Genomic DNA, 19,447 nt, shown 5'->3' with positions numbered 1-19,447 from the left:
TACCTGGGCAAAGAGGTTTCCCGTAAGAAACAGCTTGGAACAACAGCAGAAGGAAGAGTTTACAGCTGCCGTGGCTGGGACCAGGAGCAGGCAGGATGTCTACAGAAAGCCCTTGGGGATGACCATGAGCCTGGCACTCAGACACACGTGGGCACACACTTGTGGTCAGGATCTTCACAGGAAGTAGAAGAAATGCAGACCCTATGGAGTAACTAGTAGTACAGGCGTACTCCTTGGGTAAGGATGGAGCCAGGGGCTTGGCAGTTGCTCAGTTTTGGCTTGACTGCCATCTTGAGTCTGTACATGGGCAACCTTCTTGTGCCAGGGAAGCCATATCCCTCACTAGGCCACTGAAACAGTCACCAGGAGGTTTTCCACTGGTTCATTTAAACTGCATAAAGAATGCTATAGCCCATTTATTTTGTTCTTGGCCATTATAGCTCATGTCCTACCTCTTGGGGTTGTGGGAACCCTGGATGACAGCCCTGTAGTGCTGTGGGGAGGGTAGGCAAGGGGCAGGTAGACAAGGATATCTGTAGAGTGAAAGAGCCTACCAAGGCACTGAGGCAGGGGCATGGATGGCACAGGAAGTTGGGGAGGAGCTAAAAGAGGGCATGCACATTGTTCCTGGGGCTGAGTTGGATATAAATTCTGAGGTGGGGTGTGCAGGAGAGTGTGAATTGGGGTGTGCAGGAGAGTGTGAATTGGGGTGTGCAGGAGAGTGTGAATTGGGGTGTGCAGGAGAGTGTGAATTGGATAGGTTGGGGGCTAGTAACACTTTGAGGTTCAAATGCTGGGAGCAGCTGCTAAACCCTCTCACCCCCGGTTCATTCTTCCGACTGCAGAGTGGGTGTCAGAGTCTGTTACCCCTTCCTGTTTAGGCGAGATAGCTGCCTTCTCCATTTTGGGCAGTGGGAGAGGATAGTGGGCAGGTAGAGGCCCCGGAAGCCCTGGGCTGAGAGATGTCAGTAAATAAATCACTGGCCTCAGGATGGGAAGCCAACAGCCTGTCCTTTCCTCTCATGGCTAGTTGTCACCTCCTGTCCCTCTGCTTTGAGACAGGAAGGCCATAGGTCCCTAGGTCAGGGGATGCCACAGCTGGAGGCCAGGCTTCCAGACTCCAGACTTGAATACTCTTTGTTCCTCCATGGGCGGGGCCCCTGCAGGGACAAGGGCTGGCTGCATGGCTAGTGGTATCCCAATGAGCAGCAGCTCCAGGGCAGGTCCTGTTATCTGGTCACCCACAGTGTGGGTGGGACAGCTGTGGCTGAGCCCCAAATTCCACAGCTAGGGGGCACCCAGGTGGAGGTTTCTGGATCTAAGTGCCTGGTTTGCTCCACCTCAGGGGGTCTGCAGTGCCTGCTACCCCGGGTGGAAGTGCAGGGTCCAGAGGTCCAAGGCTACCAGAGGATTCACCCTACCTGGGACCTTGGGAACAGATGCTATCTGGCCCCGGACTGAAACCCTTATAGGTATGGGTGTGTCTGCATGCTTGTGATATCCCTACTCCAGAGGTCACGCCCTGTCAGTTTCTAGAGTTCCCTGGGTTCCACTATCCATGGCCCTGGGCCAGGCTCACAGGTATCTCCCATTCATCTTCAGCTGTGGGCTCAGGGTTCTGCTGAAGGTGGCCCTCAGTGCTTAGGGGAGAAGTCACTGTGACAGGGTCTGGGCAGGACCTGGAAGGTGGCCCTCTTGCTCAGCTCTGAATTCTCCAGGGGTTTTTAAAAATGTGCTGTGTTGGATTATATCATTCTACCATCTGTTTCCTAGAAAGGGGAACAGCAGACTTCCCAGTCTCCAATGCTCCCATTTGTGGTTCTAGTACCGTTAGCATCCTGCAGAGCAGCAGGGGACTGGGTGCTGATGATCACGGCCGCAGGCAGCAACCATCCACAGGACAGAGTGCAGTGGAGCCAGACAGCCCAGGGCCTGCCTTCCCCTCCAAGCCTCACGCTCCCAATCTAAGACAAACCTTTCAGAACTCGGGCTCCCTGGCAGGGCACAGCATGTATTTGTATCCAGCCCTGGTACTTGTGGGCCTGGTTCCCCTCTGTATTCAGTTCTTCACCCTGGACCAAGCCACATATTCTGGTGGGCTACAGACAAGACCTGGGGTGACAGGAGCAAGAGGCCTTGCTCGAAACCTTCTGGTATCTCAGAATGGTGGCCCTTTCTAGCCACACAGTGTCCCCAGGGGGCTGTCACCCAGGCACTTGTGAGAACGGCTGGAGGAGGCCCACCTGAAGTCTTAGCAGGAACAGACGGCAGCCAGAGAGCAGGACTCTTGAATCAGCTTTATTTTCCTCTAATAGACACTTGAGCATTACAAAATTCTGCATTCTACAGTCTTACAAACTTTATTATTAGCAGCAGAACAGAAACATCGCAAGACCTCAAAACACAAATAAATACCAAATGAAACCACATGTAACATACGGTAAACAAAATACGAAACATCATAATGCTATCAGGAGATGAGGCGTGCTGCTAACTCCTGGTGACATGATTATTGCTGAGCAATAATTCACACTGTCTCAGTTTCTTAGAAGAGCATTAGAACACGGGACGCTAATCACTGGTCACGATCACTTGGACTGTCAAGATGGGGCCTCACAGCGAGCGGTTACTACAGACGGCATGTGTCAAAACAGGCAGATTAAAAATACGGTCAAATGAGAGATTGGCCTTCTTTGGTCTTTGTTTTTTGGGTAATAGAACTGAACACAAGAGGTGTGCCATCAGAGAAAAGAACGGAACTTTAGAACAGTCTGCAGCTGTCTGCATTGACCCCGACCTACTCAGTCAGAGCGCCCACAGATTCTTAGGGGAATCCTTGGAAGGAAGGCCGGCTTTTGTGTTTTCCAATTAGGTCATTTATTTGCCTTTGAAGGTTTTCTTACGTGACTAAGGGGACTTGGGGTGCACGCTGGTCGCCACTGACTATGGAGTAGCACAGTGACCTGGGCTTGTAACCTCCTTTCCACAGTGAGCTCACAGGAGAGACTCCAGACGTGGTGTGGCGAGGGAAATGGATCATATCCGCTGCTTGGGTGCTGGGGCCTGCTCAGCTGTAGGGCTGGCTCTGGTGTGGGTCACTGCCTTGCCTGCCTACCTAGTAATGGTGCCCAAGCAGACAACAGGCTAGGATAGGTCCAGGTTTGGGGATGGACTCCTGGATGCCACAGTCCTCGTGGCTAGCAGCAGCAGCCGCCGGGGTGGGAGAGCTGGCAACGGCTGGGTCACTTGCCAATGATCACCTCACCTGATCAGACCCCTGTGGGCGCATTTGAGCTTGGAGAAAACAGCTGCTATGGGTTTGCAAACAGAAGACAGAGACTTATTCTGAGGAGATTCGGGGGTCAGACCCTCATTTGTCACACACACTCAGGTCATGATGGCATGAAGCCCACATTAGCTCTTCTGGATTGAAAGTAAAAAAATAGTCCCCTAAACTCCACCAAGCCCTTCTCTATTCACTGATGCTCCCAAGCAGAGGGATGTATGGGAGAGTAGGGACTCACCAACCCTGTCACTTGTCAGGGGGGAAATGCCTTGGCCAGGTACAAAAGTCCCTGCAATGCATGGCAGTGCACAGGGGGAGGGGCGGCAAGGGCCATGCTGCTGACCCTGGCACTCCCCCTGGTCTCCTCTTGGGCCGGCAGGACCTAGACCTAACCTAGGACCCCGTTACTTGGTGTGCCCAGACATCCTCGTCTTTGCTGGATGCTGTCCACTGGTTGCCAGGCCTGCCGTGGGTGATTGCTATGTATACTGTTCAGTTAATGTCAGGCCCAAGATAGCAGGCATGAGGTCCCAACTCCTGGTGGGACAGGGGCTGACTAAGGAGGTGGCTAGCTATCCACAGGGGGCTGTCTGACTGCTAGGTTCTCATGAGGCTGGCCACACATTTCAAAGGGATCTGGTGGGGATGGGTCTGAAGGCCCTGCTGGGGGCTGCCCAGTCCTTGGAGTAAACGGGAAAAGAGCAGAGAAAGGAGGCGGAGGCGGACGGTGGCTGTAAGCAGACACCTCCCTCAGCTCACGGCTGTGCTGTCTTAGGGACATGGTGCCATCTGTGCACAGGCTACTTTAGGAAAGGAAGAGATGTGGACTAGAATGCGGACCCTCTCACAGCCCTTTGCTTCCTGGAATGCTGGGCATGGGCTCTGCTCTCCTGTGTGAGCCCAGCTCACACTCAGTGTGTTACACTCATTCATAGTCTCACCCATCCCTCTTACACTCGGCCTGCATGTGTGGCCTCCGCTGGCTCTGTCTATCCCCAAGAGGTGAAGGAGGCTCGGCCAGGGCACCCCAGTCTAACTTCCTCTCCCTGACCAACGAAGGCCCTGGGTTGTTACCGACACAGGCTTTCAGCTATTCACAAAAACCACAGGCTGGGCCTCAGGACACACTGCTACTTAGTGGCTGCCATCTTCCCAGGGTCAGCTGTGAACAGGTACAACCACCACCCTGGCAGGCAGGAGTTGTATCCAATTTCCCCACAGAGGCCATGGAACTACCGGCCCCTTAAAAGATGAGCACTTGACACTTTTGCACAGCCAGGTACACACGCCGCATGACACCCCATGTTTCTCATGGCCAGGACCCTGTGATATGGTGAGGGCTGGCTGCTAGGACTGGTAACAGGGCCACAGCTATGCTGAGACCACAGCCCAACAATGCCCCCCCCCCCCCCGGGTGGTGAGCACCAAGGAATGCTGAGATGGAGCGGAGCAAGGCACACCCAGGCAGGACGCAGCCTGCTCCACACCTCCCAGGAGATGCCCTTCACACACTGAGACAGGGCACGAAGGGGCAAGCTTGCCCACTATTCTACAGTTACCGAGAAATGCAATAGACACAACACACTACAGGAAGCTGTGACATTGTTCAGGGCCCTCATCCCAGGGGGAAGAGTCACTTACTTTACACACACCCTAGAGGCATGGGGGGAAGCCAGGAGGGCCACCTCTCATAGGAAGGGGCCTTGACCAAATCTCACTAAAAGGGAGGGCAGGCCCGAGGACATGTCAGGGTCACCCTCATACAAGGGTCTGAAACTAAGGACAGACATGCTTTTTGTCAGACACAATGCTGCTGGCCTATACCTGTTGATACTGCACTGATTTCTCTGAAGGGGGGAGCTACAGGGATGGCCCCGTTGCTGACATCTGGCCACAGAAAAGCTTCCTGAAGCCAGCCAAGGGCTGCTGGATGGTCCCCCCAACTCCAGGTCTTTGGGGGAGGAACCCTGGTGACAGGCCTAGAGGAAGAAGAGGGCACCTTTGAAAGAACATGAGCTCTGCAGTCTTTCCTTGTGAGCAGAACCAAGGTTGCTGACTTACCCCAAAGCAATCCCAGCAGAATGGAGAGAAGGGGGGAGCAGGGGACGAACCAAATGCTTCAGCCATGGAAGGGCAGGGTGAGTGCTCGAAACCAAGAGGTCGCTCATGGAAGCACGGGGACAGGTGTGCGAGAGGAGGGCACTTCCAGCAGGCACTGGGGCGAAGGCACACCCAGGACAGATGGCAGCACCAGAGACAAGGTGGGCTACCGGGCACCAACCCAGCTGTCCCCGTGCGACCATGGGGAGAGCCCAGAGGCAGGCAGTCTGAAGGGCAGGCCCAGCTGGCCAATTGTGGGCGCGCCTTTTGGGCAAGTGGCACAGATGTGGTGGTTCGCACACATTGGTTTTGCCTAAGAAGCACCTGTCGCGTGTAGCACCCATCAGTGTAGAGCACCGTGAAGTGTGGTGCATAGCAAAAGGGGCACCGGGGCAGGGCTCCAGGCTTCTCATCACAGTGGGAACAGTGAGCTGAGAGGGTGGGCCTCTGCACTCACAGGCTGGGCATCAGCTGGCTGCCCTCCCCACAGGGAGGCCAGGGTTGCTGCTGCCAGCCCGGGCAGGCCTCAGACCAGTGGTCTCAGGAACGCTTGGGGCTAGGGCACTTCTCCTTCATGCTGTGGGGATTTCAGGGCCCTTGCAGAGACCTTGGAAGGGTGTGGCTTCTGCTCACACCTCCCTCCCTTGGAGTGGGACTGAGCTGCTCTTGGGGGCCTACGGTTGGAATCTGTGAACATTTAGCAGCAGAGGCTTCAGGAGCCGCCAACAGAGGCCTGGCATCCCCAGGCAGGTTCAGGGTTGCCTGAGGGCCCTGGCAGAGACAAAGTTCTGGTGGTGGAGAGAGATCTGGTTAAACTGACACTTTCTAGAACCATGGTGAACGCAAACCCAGGGACAAGAAGCAGCATGTCACATCTAAGGCACATGTACCGTATGCCACCATCTCTGAGCACGGATGTTGCTTTCGGAGCGCGCTAGCCGGATGCAGCAGTATGACAGGATGGGATGCTCGCTGGGGCCTCCTGCCTGCGGCACGGGTCACCTGCCTATCCCCGGACACCGACACTGGAGACCAAGGCTGGTGCTGTCAGCAACAGAGCTTGTCTAAACATGGGGCAGAATTGTAAAAACCTATAGGATTTTGTTTAGAACTCCAAAGTTCAACTAATGCCCTATTTTAGGGTGAAAACAATTGTAAGTCTGAAATGATGCACAGCATCCATGAGCATTGTCCCTCTCATAGTCATTGTGAAGTAGTGTCACTAACTACGACAGATATCGAAGGGTTACATTTCTAACGAGAAATAACAGCAGGTTCAATATTCTCTTTCCTATCACAAGTGATAACCAGTGTTTGATATTTTACATTTTCTTCCAAGAAATATCAGTCTATCAACGTTTTAAAACAAAATGTTTGCAGTAACAATTATTTGTAGAACTTTAAATTAAAATGACTTCTGAATTTAGAGACCTTCTGCCTACTCAGGGTCTTCTGACAAACAAATTATTAAAACAGAGACCAGATGAGGCCTTAAAAATAGACAATATACTATATTTGAAACAAGATTGCACTCTTGAATTTTAGGGTGAATATATCGGGATTGTGTTATTGTTTCACAAGTTCTCCTTGTAAGTTAACATGCTGACACATCCACCTACCTCCACATGTGTTCTCTTTTTGGTGTGTAAGTTAAGGAAGAAAAATCATGTTTCTTTTTAGCATATATGTTCCCACCTTAATTAACTAGATCTTTTAAAATGAAAATGAAAACCTTCTCTGACAGCAGTATTTATCTTGTTGATGGATAAATAATCCTTCAGAGTGGGTGTGGCTAGTCTATTAGAAAATCCGTTGGGGTCTGTTTTCACATGTGGCTCTCCTGCCAGCCACTCGACCTCCTCCTCCTCCTCCGGCTGCTTCCTCTGTCCCACAAGGTCCTTTCTGAGGGCGAGGACCTCTGTGAAGACACTGGCTCACCCCCCCCAGAGGAGTTACCTTCTGCTGAATCCACCGCCCTGCTTTCTTGTCAGGGGTCAGGCAGATCCGAGGTATCCACTATGACTTTAATAAAAATTGTATCATCTTTAATATACGTCCCGTTCTCTAGAACAGTTTGGGCGACAAAGACTGGGCAGCCAGAGGCGATATTCATCTCTCCGGTGGGTTTCTTGAAGCTACTGCTGTTGGGGTCGGGCTTGAACGCATCTCCCAGATGACGGCGAGAGGACCCCTGATCCATCAGCATAAGTGTCACTTTCTGCTTGAACGGCCATGGCAACAGAGCATCATATTCTCCACGCATAATGACAAAAAACAGCGACAAGTGTGTCCCTTTCCCCATTCCGTCCCCATTCAGGTAGACCCTGGCACACATCTTATAGCCAAAATAACCTGTGTAGAAAGGCTGGCTGTAGAGAGACAGGGTCTTCCCCATGACAGCCTCCTGCTTCCGGCGCTTGTAGTCACGGATCTTCCAGATCAGCACCCCATTGTAGCTGGCGGTTTCGAGGACCTGGAACCGCAGGTCCATGTCGGCCAAGCGGATGTCATGAACACTCAACATCTGGTCATGCCGGCTCAGCTGGGACTCCAGCAAGCCTGTCATAGGCAAGAAAACATTTGGCAAACAAACGAGACATGAAAACGTCGGAGCACACCTGCACCGGTGTCTGGAACACCAGTCCACAGACACCACTGTGAGTGCAGAGGGTGGGCATATGCAAAGCAGGCACGGCGTGGGGCATCTGTGTTGAATCTTTCCTCCCCTCTCCTCTGGCAGTCACAAGGTACCAACCGCCAGGCCACAGCTGTCAGAACCTGACTACCTATTTGCTGTGTTTCCTGCCCTACAGTCCTGGCCTCCTCAGGGACATAGGCTCTGAATCCAAGCTGTCTCCTATTCTATTCTAACCACACACTTCCATCTGTTTAATCCACCCCTACTCCCTAATCCTCCCATGAAAACAAACCATCACTGCTCATTCAGGCTCAAAGCGACAGGTACACATCTGCTCGCAATGCCAGAAATACTTGGGCAACACTAGGCTGTCTATTTCCCCTGCCTGGACTGCTCCTGTCTCCAGGCTCTCAGGGTGTGTCAGGGGTACCCTGACCAAATACACCTTGACATCCTCATGTCCTGCGGGTCACCTGTAGTCTAGCCAAGCTGGGCCTCATGCAGAAGGACAAATCTAAGTGAAAACTGCCCCTACTAGAGAACTCCCAGCATGCACCGCCTGTGCCTGGGAGCAGCTGCCCGGCCACAGGCCCACTCACCTGTGTTGCGAGCGGCCTGCCCCGCACTTTTGTCTACGCTCTCCAGCTCAGTCACTCGGTTCTGGAGGGACTCCACACTGCTCTTCATGCTGTCCGCTTCCTCCCAGTTCTGCCGGAAGGGACGGATCTCCTTGTCCAGTTCTTTCAGTTTCTCTGCTTGGCTGTCGATTACCCGCTTCCAGACCAAAGGGGTTAAGGATAAAAGCCGGTCAGACTCTGAGCACGCTGTGCTGTCACCCCAAATGCAAGCTGGAGCTGTGGCCCCCGTGCGGTACCCACTGGATGAGACCCACCCGCCTCCTGGGAGTCTCTGGGGATAGGAACTTGTGTAGAACAGAGTGAAGCTATTAACAGTCGGATGGAGACCTGTTTCATGTAAGAGACCGGACAGTGTGACACCCCTTCCAGCTTGCATTTGTGTTTCAAGTCACCAGGAGAAGGGCTGGGTGGATCAGATGAAAGGGGACGACACCCAACACCACAGTGTGCACATGGCCCAGAGTGGTCATTTTCCTGCCCATAGCTCTTAAACGGCTTCCCCAACTCTGGCCATTTCTGGGATGGCCAAACTGCCTGTTTGTCACATAACTGCAGTCAGACATCACATCAATGTCACACACTCTCCTTTCAGAACCCTGGCTGTGACCATATCCTCACACTCGCACATGTCATCTCCCTGTCACCTCGGGTACCATAGCAGGCAATGGACTGAGGTCAAAGTCTCATCTGACTAGTGAGGATTCTCAGGGCACAAGACCTCTGGCCCCTATCAATCAGAGGTTAGGATGAGGGAGTCACAATGATGACCTGGCACCATCTGCTTGTCCTGCTGCCTGGCTCATGACAGAATGCTTCTGTCCTGTGACTAGAGGGGGACCCTAGAACTATGCCAAGGACCAGGGAAACAAAGAGCTCCCTCCATCCTTCCTCTACCAGAGACTCTTGAGTATTAGTGGCCAGAGAGGGCCTAGCCCATGAGAGTAAGTTCTACACTCAGGGACACCAGGACATATGTCCTGACACTGGCCTGCCAACAGCAAGAGCCAGTTCCGCTCTGTCTTAACTAAGTAACTCAGAAGAGCTTTTTATAGAAACACACCATCCTACTTGTGATGGTACCAGAGACTGGTGCTCCAGTTGGGTATTAAAGGGCTGTGTGTTCCCGTGACAGTAATGGGGAGAGTCCTGTGCTCCAGCCTGACTGTCTCCCTGTGATGGAGTCAAGCACCTGAAGTTTCCGATTATGCAAAGACTCTATAAGAGCTGCAGAGGCAGTAGAATAGCTCTGAAGTCGCTGGTCACACAGGGTGCTGAGGGCACAGCCTACCGCCTTCACTTCTTTTGGAAGTCTGTATTTGAAATGCTGGGTTTCTGTATCTTTGTTGGCTGTGACCAACCAGGAAGGAATGAAGGAGGCAGGTCTGGAGTCCTTCACAGAGTACAAGGCTAACCTGAATCTCCCTGTTCTTTTCAAGAAATCTGACACTGACATTTAAGAAGGATTGGGGGGGGGGTGGCAAGGAGATGGCTCGGCACATAAGATTACTTCCTGTGCCAACACAAATCTCAGAGACCATGAAAAGGGCTGGAGATGGCTGTATGTGTTACTTGTAACACAGCTTTGTAGGGCTTTCTGGCCACCAGCGTAGCTCCCATTTGATGAGAGACCCTTTCTCAAAGGAATAAGGTAGACTACGTGACAGACCAGGACACTTGATATCTTCTTCCACCCTCTGGGCATACATATGTGTATAGACATGTGCACATATGCACCCTCCACAGACATAGCATAGATAAGGTCTTCAATTTTTAAAAAACCTGCTATGTAGATATCTTTATTTTATTTTTGGTTGTAAGCTTAGCCTTAATGGCTGAGCCATCTTTCCAGCCCCATGTCTATTTATTTTAAACAAGAAAGTATACTCAGAGGGATATTTGACCCCATAAGAACTGTTCTCTGTCGGCCAATTGTACTGACTTTAATGACCCACAGTTTGGTGTCCCTGAATACACTGCCCCCATAAAGCCAACAGTCACAGGCACTGGTAAGAAGGAAAAGCACGGCCATGTATGAGAGGTGGTGTTTGCTTAGAGGACCAGCGAGGAAGCCCTGAGTTGCTCCTCCTCAACAGCTGGTGACATGCATAGGAGGGGACAGGGCCACTGCACTGGCCGTGAAGCTCTCCCAACTAGTACGGGGCATTGCGTTGGTGTTTGCTAGCCCACGCAGAGACCAGGGCATGCACTCTGTGTGCAGGTACATGCTCCACACAGTGGGCTCCCCACACAACTATGGGAGAATCCTGGCAAGGGACCGTGCTGTTTTTCAGAGAGACCCTTCGTTGCATAAACAAGAGTGTCAAAGCAGAGTACAGGTCCATGTCAAGCCTCCTCTGTGACCAGCCAATGACTGAGTGCTTGGGGCGCTTGGTGACCTGAGCCACCAGTGTATCTATAAATGCGCAGCCTACGTGCAGGCGTGGGGTTCAGTTACAGCTTCAGGAGCTGGGAAGCAACTGCTTCACACACAAGAAATAACCCCAACTCAGGCCTGTTCTCGGGGCCTCAGATGACCAGCTGCATACTCTACAACTTCAGGACTCTGGTGACTGTCCTCTGCTGTCCCTTGTCACCTTCAGGTCACTAGGCCCTGGCCGCACAAGCCTGTTCAGTGAGAGTGTGGCCGTGGCTGCTCACCTGAGTGAGCCCCGTGGCATGAACCTCTGGGTCATTCAGCAACTGGCAGCAGCACGTGTGGCTCAGCTCAGGACTCAGCGCTGCTTCCCTTCCCTTCCCACCCCTTCTCTGAGGCAGGGATCTCACTTCGCTGTTCAAACTCAAGAGGTCCTCCTGCCTCAGCCTCTCAAATAGCCAGGACTACACATGTGCCAGTGAACCTGTCTTTTTGCTCTTTCAATGTGTGTGTGTGTGTGTGTGTGTCCCACCGCACATATACAGGAGTCAATTTTCTCCTAATACCATGGGTTCTGAGGACTAAACTTAAGGTGTCAGGTATAGTGACAAGCACCTTTATCCACTAAGCCACTTCTCAGCACACACACACATATTCTCTCTTTGTCTGTCTCTCCACCCCCCACCCTCTCCTCCCCCTCCCCACCTCCCCAATATCCCTTAAAGTGTTCAAGATGGAACCCAGTGCCTTAGGTATGCTAGGTAAACTCACTACCACTGAACTATACACTCAGCCCTTTTAGTTTTGAGACAGGGTGTCACTGAATTGCCCTGTTAGCCTTGGATTCTTCATCCAGGCAATACTTTAGTTTAATGATTTATTTATTTATTATTTTTAAAGATTTATTTATTATATGTAAATACACTGTAGCTGTCTTCAGACACACCAGAAGAGGGCATCAGATCTCGTTACAGATGGTTGTGAACCACCATGTGGTTGCTGGGATTTGAACTCAGGACCTTTGGAAGAGCAGTCAGTGCTCTTAACCACTGAGTCATCTCACCAGCCCCCTATTTTATTTTTTTAAAAGATTTATTTATTTATTATATGTAAGTACACTGTAGCTATCTTCAGACACCCCAGAAGAGGGGGTTCAGATCTCATTATGGATGGGTGTGAGCCACTATGTGGTTTGAATTCAGGACCTTTGGAAGAGCAGTCAGTGTCCTTAACCCCTGAGCCATCATCTCTCCAGCCGCTAATGATTTGGTTGTATTTTATGTGCATTAGTGTTCTGCCTGCATATGTGCTGCATGAGTGCTGGGTTCCTTGGAACTGGAGTAGAGAACTGTGAGCTGCCATGTGGGTGCTGAAAACTGAACCCTGGTCCTCTGCAGGAGCAGCCAATGCTCTCAACTGCTGAGCCATCTCTCCAGCCCCACAGCTACCATTTTGATAAAGAAAAGATGGTTTGCTAGGTTTGGGGGGAAAGCTCTCCTCTTCTTTTTCTTTTTTTCTTATTTTTAAGACAGAATTTCTCTGTGTAGCCTTGGCAGTCCTGGAACTCACTCTGAAGACCAGGCTGTCCTCGAACTCAGAAATCCGCCTGCCTCTGCCTCCCAAGTGCTAGGATTAAAGGCGTGCGCCACCACCACCCAGCATAATGTCAGCTACTAAAGAGGCTGAGGAAAGGGGGATCACAGGTTCAAGGCCAGCCCAGGCTATGACATGTTGATGGCCAGTCTAGGCACCTTAATGCTGCCCTGTCTCAAAATACAAAGTAAAGAGAAGTGTATTTCAGCCTGTTCAAGGACCTGGGTTCAATCCCAGCACTTGGAGTGGTTGGGGGTTCAAAACCCAGACTAACACCTTTTCTTTTTTTTAGTGTGTGTGTGTGTGTTCTTTAAAATTCTATTAAGAGACGATCCTTCAGGCTCAGTCAGTTCAAGTGCTACAAAGCTCACTGCCGGAAGACCTGTATTTGATCTCTGGAGCTCACATGCTGGAAAGAGAACTAAAGAGATCCGCAGAACTCCCTCTGACCGGCTACACTGTGGCACATGTGTGCCTTGCCACACAATGGAATGAAAATATTAAAAAGACAAAGAACAACACTTCCTGGCCAGCAAAACTCACAACAGTATCAAAATTGTACAAAAAAGTATCGATTCTACTTCCTTTAACCCTTTCAGCACCACATTCCTGCTGTGACCATGGAGGCCAGGAGAGGGCACCAGAGTCCCTGGAAATGGAGTTACAGACACCATGTGGGTTCTGTGAATCAAACCTCTCTCTGTCCTCTGAAAGAGCAGCGGTGCTCTTAGTTACAGAAATAACTGTCCAGCCCTGCAAAAGTTTATGCGTTTGTTGTTTGGGGGTATTTCTGGATTATTATTTGAAATAAAATTGGAATGTGTGTGGGAAAACTCAGAACACAGCAGTCTGGCTTGATTTCACTCCAGTCCTTGGCACACAGTACTTATGAGCAATGTCTCTTATCGATGTATAGTAATAAAAACAGATTCTACTCTCTCTCTCTCCATTTTTGCAATGTAGGGGATGGAAGCTAGGCACTTGCACAAACTAGAGAAATGCTTACCCCTGAGCAACACCTCATCCAGAACAGACCATCTTTAAATCACATCTTTAGCTTCACTTGCTCCAGTGGGTACTGGGTCAGCTTCCCAGGCAGGGCCAGGCTGACCCAAGCTGTACCTGGATGTGCACACAGGCAAGCGAGGGCCTGGCCCAGCTGCTCACCTGCAGGTGAAGGATCTTGGACTCGTTGTTTCGGAGCATCTCCTTCTGCCTCTCAATCTCGATCTCAAAGCTGCAGATCTGGTTGTGCAGGCTTTGTATGCTCTTGTTTTTCTCAACACTTTCATTCTGCAGTAGGGAAACCTGAGGAAAAATCCTTCAATTAATTTAACAAAAAGTGGTTTGGTGTTAATTAACAATAATGATAGTAATTAAACTTTCACAATATAAGCTTTCTACTGGCATCTTAAAAGGAGCCCAGGAGAAAAATCCCTCTACACAAAAAGGGGAAATCTAGAGAGCTAGCAGGGAGCCCTGTGAGCTATTTCTGGCTCTCCTACAGCTGAGGGAGGTCTGGGGCAGGGGCAACTGAATGTCAGAACAAGGAGCTGGTTTTGAAAATGCTTACTGTAAACATACCTTACAGCAGTGCAGATTCTAATTTTTGGCCAGGGCACATAATAAAAACTAGTTTTATATTTTATCCAGCTCACAGAAGCACTGCAGGTATATCTGAAACACGGTCCTTACAGAATCACATCTGCTCTAACACAATGGACTTGATGTTTTCTGTTTTATTCTTTCTATTTGATATGAAATCATAATAAAAAGCTAGTCCCTGAAGGACATCACTAACTGAAACAGGGCAGGCACAGTAAGACAGACAGACTGCCTGTTTCCACAACTGGAACCTAACAGCTGAGCCCAGAAGCAAAGGTAGGGGCCGTGGGACTTGGGAGGCACGGGAGCCACTGCCACATCACAGTTCCAGTTAAAGAACTCTTCCTGAGAGCCCCCTGGTCAGCACAGTGACAACTGTCAACAACATAATCAGTACACGGAGCTGCTGAGAACAGATGTGAAATGTTCACACCACGGAGACAGCGAAGCATCGCAGGCCTTTCAACAAACTAGCTTTTAAAACCATATCCTAACATACGCACCTCCATGAAGATATACAGTCTCTATCGACAGATCTTTAAAACCCAATCATGGCCCAATGAATATGATCTCACACCCTGCAAGGCCCCCGCCCAGTAGTGCTACATCCCCAAACACAAGGAGCGTGGCTGGACTGACGTTACACAGACACGTAATCTCACCCCTGGGCCCACCCACTGCCCACTCAGAACCAGACAGAGCTCACACCGAGAGACCCTGATACAAAAACTCAGTAGAGTGAGCCAGATGTGACGACATGCCACCTTTAGTCCCACTAATTGGGAGGCAGGTGTGAGGGGATCTCTGAATTCAATTCTACAAAGTGAATTTCTGGACAACCAGTGCTACACAGAGAGAAACCCTGTCTGGAAAAAGCAAAACCCAACCAAGCAACCAAACAAACAAACAAACAAAAACCACCAAACCAATAAAATAGAAAGAAAACAAACAGAGCAGACCAAACTTGCATGTCTCATAGGCAAACATGCCTTCACTTTCCAAGATTATAGCAACACCGGCCTTCCCGTTTAAGGCCATGAGCTCCTACACTATCAACTTGTAAACTTGTACCGACGGCAGAGGGCAGCGGCAGCGCCACACACAAGGCCCTTCGGCAGCAAGTGTTCCATCATCCCCATCTGGACACCCAGACTGAGTTCCAGACTCTTCTTTACCCTCACCCTAAGTGGAGCTATCATTTCAAACAAGAATATCATTGATACTTCTGAAAAGACCAATTTTCCTGCACCAATCAAGTACAGAAGGTTGAGCAGAAGCAATGAACAGTCACACGCACACACATACCAACTGACCCTTTAGCATTTCCTTTATCGGCACTATGAGGTCATACTCATATTAAAGAGCAAAGACCTGGAGCCCCTGCACATGGCTGCCTTCGTCTGGCTCTCGAATGACAGCCACTGAGGCTAGCAGGCAGGTGTGCTCCAGACACACAGCATAACCACTCCCTGTCAGAAAAACCAGGACCTACCTCCACAGCTTTAACATCCTTTGCCTCACTACTTCCTGGGTTGGTGTACTGAACAGCCAGCACAAACCTCAAGAGCCACTAAATTCCTGTGCTGCCGTCATACTGCCGTGAATGAAACAAGGAATGAACAAAACAACAACAAAATGACTTTTGAGACAGGCTCTCAGGAAGCCTAGACTCGCCTTGAACTTGCTCTGTAGCTAAATATGACCCTGAACTTCTGACCTTCTATCCGTCTACCTCCCAAGGGCTGGAATTACAGGCATGTGCTGCACCACGTGGGTAAAACTAAGTAAGAGGAAGAGCCTTTGAGACAAGGTCCCTCTGTTCTAGAACTCCATCCTAGACTCCTAGACCTACCTGCCTCAGCTTCCCAAGTGCTGGGGTTAAAGGTGTGTGTCACCACCGCACAGCTCTGGGCAGTCTTTTTTTATCCGTTATCAGTTCTTTTTTTTTTTTTTTTTTTTTTTAGTTTTTCAAGACAGGGTTTCTCTGTGTAGCCCTGGCTGTCCTAGAACTCACTCCATACACCAGGCTGGCCTCGAACTCAGAAATCCTCCTGCCTCTGCCTCCCAAGTGCTGGGATTCTTGATTCTCTTCTGCTACAAGTTTTTTTTTTTTTTGGTTTTTCGAGACAGGGTTTCTCTGTAGCCCTGGCTGTCCTGGAACTCACTTTGTAGATCAGGCTGGCCTCGAACTCAGAGATCCGCCTGCCTCTGCCTCCCAAGTGCTGGGATTACAGGCGTGTGCCACCACGCCCGGCCTGCTACAAGTTTTTAATCAATGTATACTGAATGTAAGTGAGCCACAGTGAGTGTGAGCCCACAACTATTTTTTGTTTTGCCTTTCTCTCATGGAAACACGTTCCTGCTGTGGGGTGACCACCGCAGAACAAGTGCCTGAGCCAGGCGCACTCTGACTGGAAGAACCTGGCTGCAGGCTCACAGCCCCTCAGGGAGGAGGGGCTGTTGATAGTGGTGCTGTCTATGAAGCCAGTACAGCTGCCAAGAGAACCAACTGCAAGCAACTGGGAGAAGGCAAAGGCTTCCTATCTGGATCTCACAAAAGACACAGCTGTAGATCATGCGGCACTAGTAACCAGACATACGGGGACTGACAAACTTGCTTTGTGAGGAACTGGCCAGTATTTGGGGTTAAGTGGTCCAGCCCACCAGTCTCCATGCTATCAGTGCCACGGCAACCAGAGGCAATTAATTCACCCGTGGGTGGCCACTGTTCACAAAACCATGGAGCTGAGGACCAGAGGATGGAAGTTGGGACAATCTTTGTTCTAGAGAAGTGCTAAGATAACCCACAAAGAAAAGGAAAGAAAGAGGGCCGTTGCATGCTGCTTGGTAGCTGAACAGGAGCAAACACTTCTACACAGAAGCCCAAGATTCCAGAACAGAACTAACGCTTCACAATGACCCTTTCATTTAAAAACCACGGATAATTACAAAACAGATTTACTCTATAAATAGTCTGAAGCATTATAAACCTGACAGAGGCCAGGCGCCCCCAGCCTACCTTCTTCTCCAGGGAGTTGCTCCACTCCTTCAGCAGGTTCACGTGCTGTACCGCGGAGCTGGCCTCATGGGCCTTGATCTGCTGGTTTGTACCCTGCAAGAGCAACGGTGGGGGACTCTAAACCAGTCACACCACTCAGAGAACAGGAAACCTAGCACACAACTCTAGACGGAGCTACACAGGAAGGGTTTGTGCGTGTACAGGGATCCCAGGGGCCCTCACCCAAGGCCTCCCTGGGCTGCAGTGCGGGGAGCTCACCAAGAGCACTGCGGAGCTGCAGAGCTGACCTCAAGCTCATGCTTCTCACCTTGCTTCACACTTACAAAACCAAGGAATTAAATCTGAAACCTAACTTGTTCCTTTACATATCATTTTCATGTACAAAGAGAATGTTCTGGAACCTGAAGCTGCAGCCAGTTGCTGCTACAGCGGTCCAGTGAGCTATGATACAGCACTGTAACCAAAAGGGCATCACCTCAGCAGGCTGAGTGTGCTGAGAAATTTACATACAAAACATAAATAATCTACAGAGTACATAAGATGCAGACCATTCAAGCCAAGAGCAAGCACATTAGGTACTTTGCATATTCAAGGAAACAGTTAGTACGAGAATATAATTTGTTTTGATACCATAAAATTAAGAAGAAATCAGAGAAAGCGTTTTCATGATCTCCAAAACACATACTCTGTACATAGTCTCTATCTATGCTGATCTGAGCGCGGCTCCGCATCAGCATACATACGCGCACACACACAGGATGGATGGAACTACGCACAACACAACGGGGAGGTGCAGGCGCCTCCTGGACTAACATCAGCAAGGGAGGACCTCGCTCTCACTCTCGGCATCTCCTCTTCTCAGTGAAAAACACGACAGTGAGATTCACCGTTTCTGTACCGACTCCATAACAACACACCGTCGATATGTAAATCTAAACATACAATTCTTTCTGTGTGACGTATTTTGCCTTTTGGTAGATAAATATTAGGATATATATATTTGAATAAAAAGTCAATCTTGACTCCCTAGCAATTCTCAGGTACAATAAAAAAAAAAATAGAAAACCAGATATAGGTTTGTGAGGATAACGCCATTTCCCGAGAAGCAGGCTTTCTACAGACTTGCTCAGTCAAATCCACCCCTGGCAGGGGTCTGGGTCAGCACATATGTGTAAGCAAAGCATTATGGACACCCATGTGTGATTCTCTTTCACTAAGGTCTGACAAATGATGTCAAAGCTCCATCTAGTTTACAGTCACTGATACTTGGTAATGATACAGTTAAAGCAGCCACAGACTCGAGCAGGCGTCACTGCGCTGGTTCTTACTGTGGCAGACGCTGTCTGTAGGGCACCCACGCTGTCCGCCTGAGTCTTAGAACACCCTGGCCTGGCAAGTGAGCCCCGCACCAGCTGCACGCATGTGGCCTTTTGCACTCATGCAGCAGGTGATCTGGTTTCATGATGAAGAAAGACTAAAAGAGCGAGAACTCAAATGCTGAAATATTATGAGAACTTGCTTCAATGGCAGATGTAACTGGGAAGGACAAATGTTGGATACTGACCTGAAAAACGCAGCCATAGCGCTTAAAACTACAGGTGCTGGGGGCATTGACACACTCGGACAAGTGTGCACTCAACTGCAACGGGAAAGAGACATGAGTTGTGACACAAACGTTTGCATGAAAATGTTCAAAGATATCAGGGCACAGAAAGCATCCAGGCTGTGCTGTTAAGAAGGCTGTTTATCAGCTACAGGTGTGTACACGTCATCTGCTCGCTGGACTTCAGGCAGTAAAATACAGTTTTATCACAAGTAAGCACGTATACACACCAAAATACATAAATACATTTACTGCAACAGTTCTTAAACTTCCAATTTTCTTAGAATGAATTGTTCAAACTGTGACATGCCGTCTGAAGTGCCAGAGTTAAAAAAGGAAAAAAAGAAAAACAGAATGCACATTTAAAGACTATTAACAAAAACTGTATGAAACACAAAAAAATCAGAAAGCATTTGGGATACAACTGGGTCACACACCTACTATACAGTACACAAAAATAAACCCATTTCCAAAGCAAGCTCACATACAGACTAGTAATCCTCGAGTTGGCTGGAGGGGCGTCTCTCTTCATTGAGGAGCCTTTTTCCTGCATATTCAGAAGCTCACAAGCATTTCAGAGACTTCTGTAGC

At 49.9% G+C, this 19,447-nt stretch overlaps 1 protein-coding gene across 5 annotated transcripts in view; it reads right to left on the bottom strand.

Annotated features, from left to right (window-relative positions):
* Window positions 1–2,292: 2,292 nt before the first annotated feature.
* Window positions 2,293–19,447, bottom strand: part of Traf3 (TNF receptor associated factor 3) — a 102,628-nt gene continuing 85,473 nt past the window's right edge. For all 5 annotated transcript variants that reach the window (XM_029484672.2, XM_021179131.3, XM_029484675.2 and 2 more), the window contains 5 exons: window positions 18,818–18,892; window positions 17,254–17,346; window positions 13,797–13,937; window positions 8,624–8,798; window positions 2,293–7,945 (listed from right to left, as the gene is read on the bottom strand). In XM_029484672.2, the coding sequence (XP_029340532.1) occupies window positions 7,374–7,945; window positions 8,624–8,798; window positions 13,797–13,937; window positions 17,254–17,346; window positions 18,818–18,892 (1,056 nt within the window). In that variant the 3' untranslated portion in view covers window positions 2,293–7,373. The remainder of the gene's footprint in view (window positions 7,946–8,623; window positions 8,799–13,796; window positions 13,938–17,253; window positions 17,347–18,817; window positions 18,893–19,447) is intronic.

This window comes from Mus caroli, unplaced genomic scaffold, assembly GCF_978045245.1.
Source record: "Mus caroli unplaced genomic scaffold, Mus_caroli_1 scaffold_14, whole genome shotgun sequence".
NCBI classification, from domain to species: domain Eukaryota; kingdom Metazoa; phylum Chordata; class Mammalia; order Rodentia; family Muridae; genus Mus; species Mus caroli.
The sequence above is the reverse complement of the archived record's forward strand: the minus strand, read 5'-3'. Positions and strand labels throughout refer to the sequence as shown.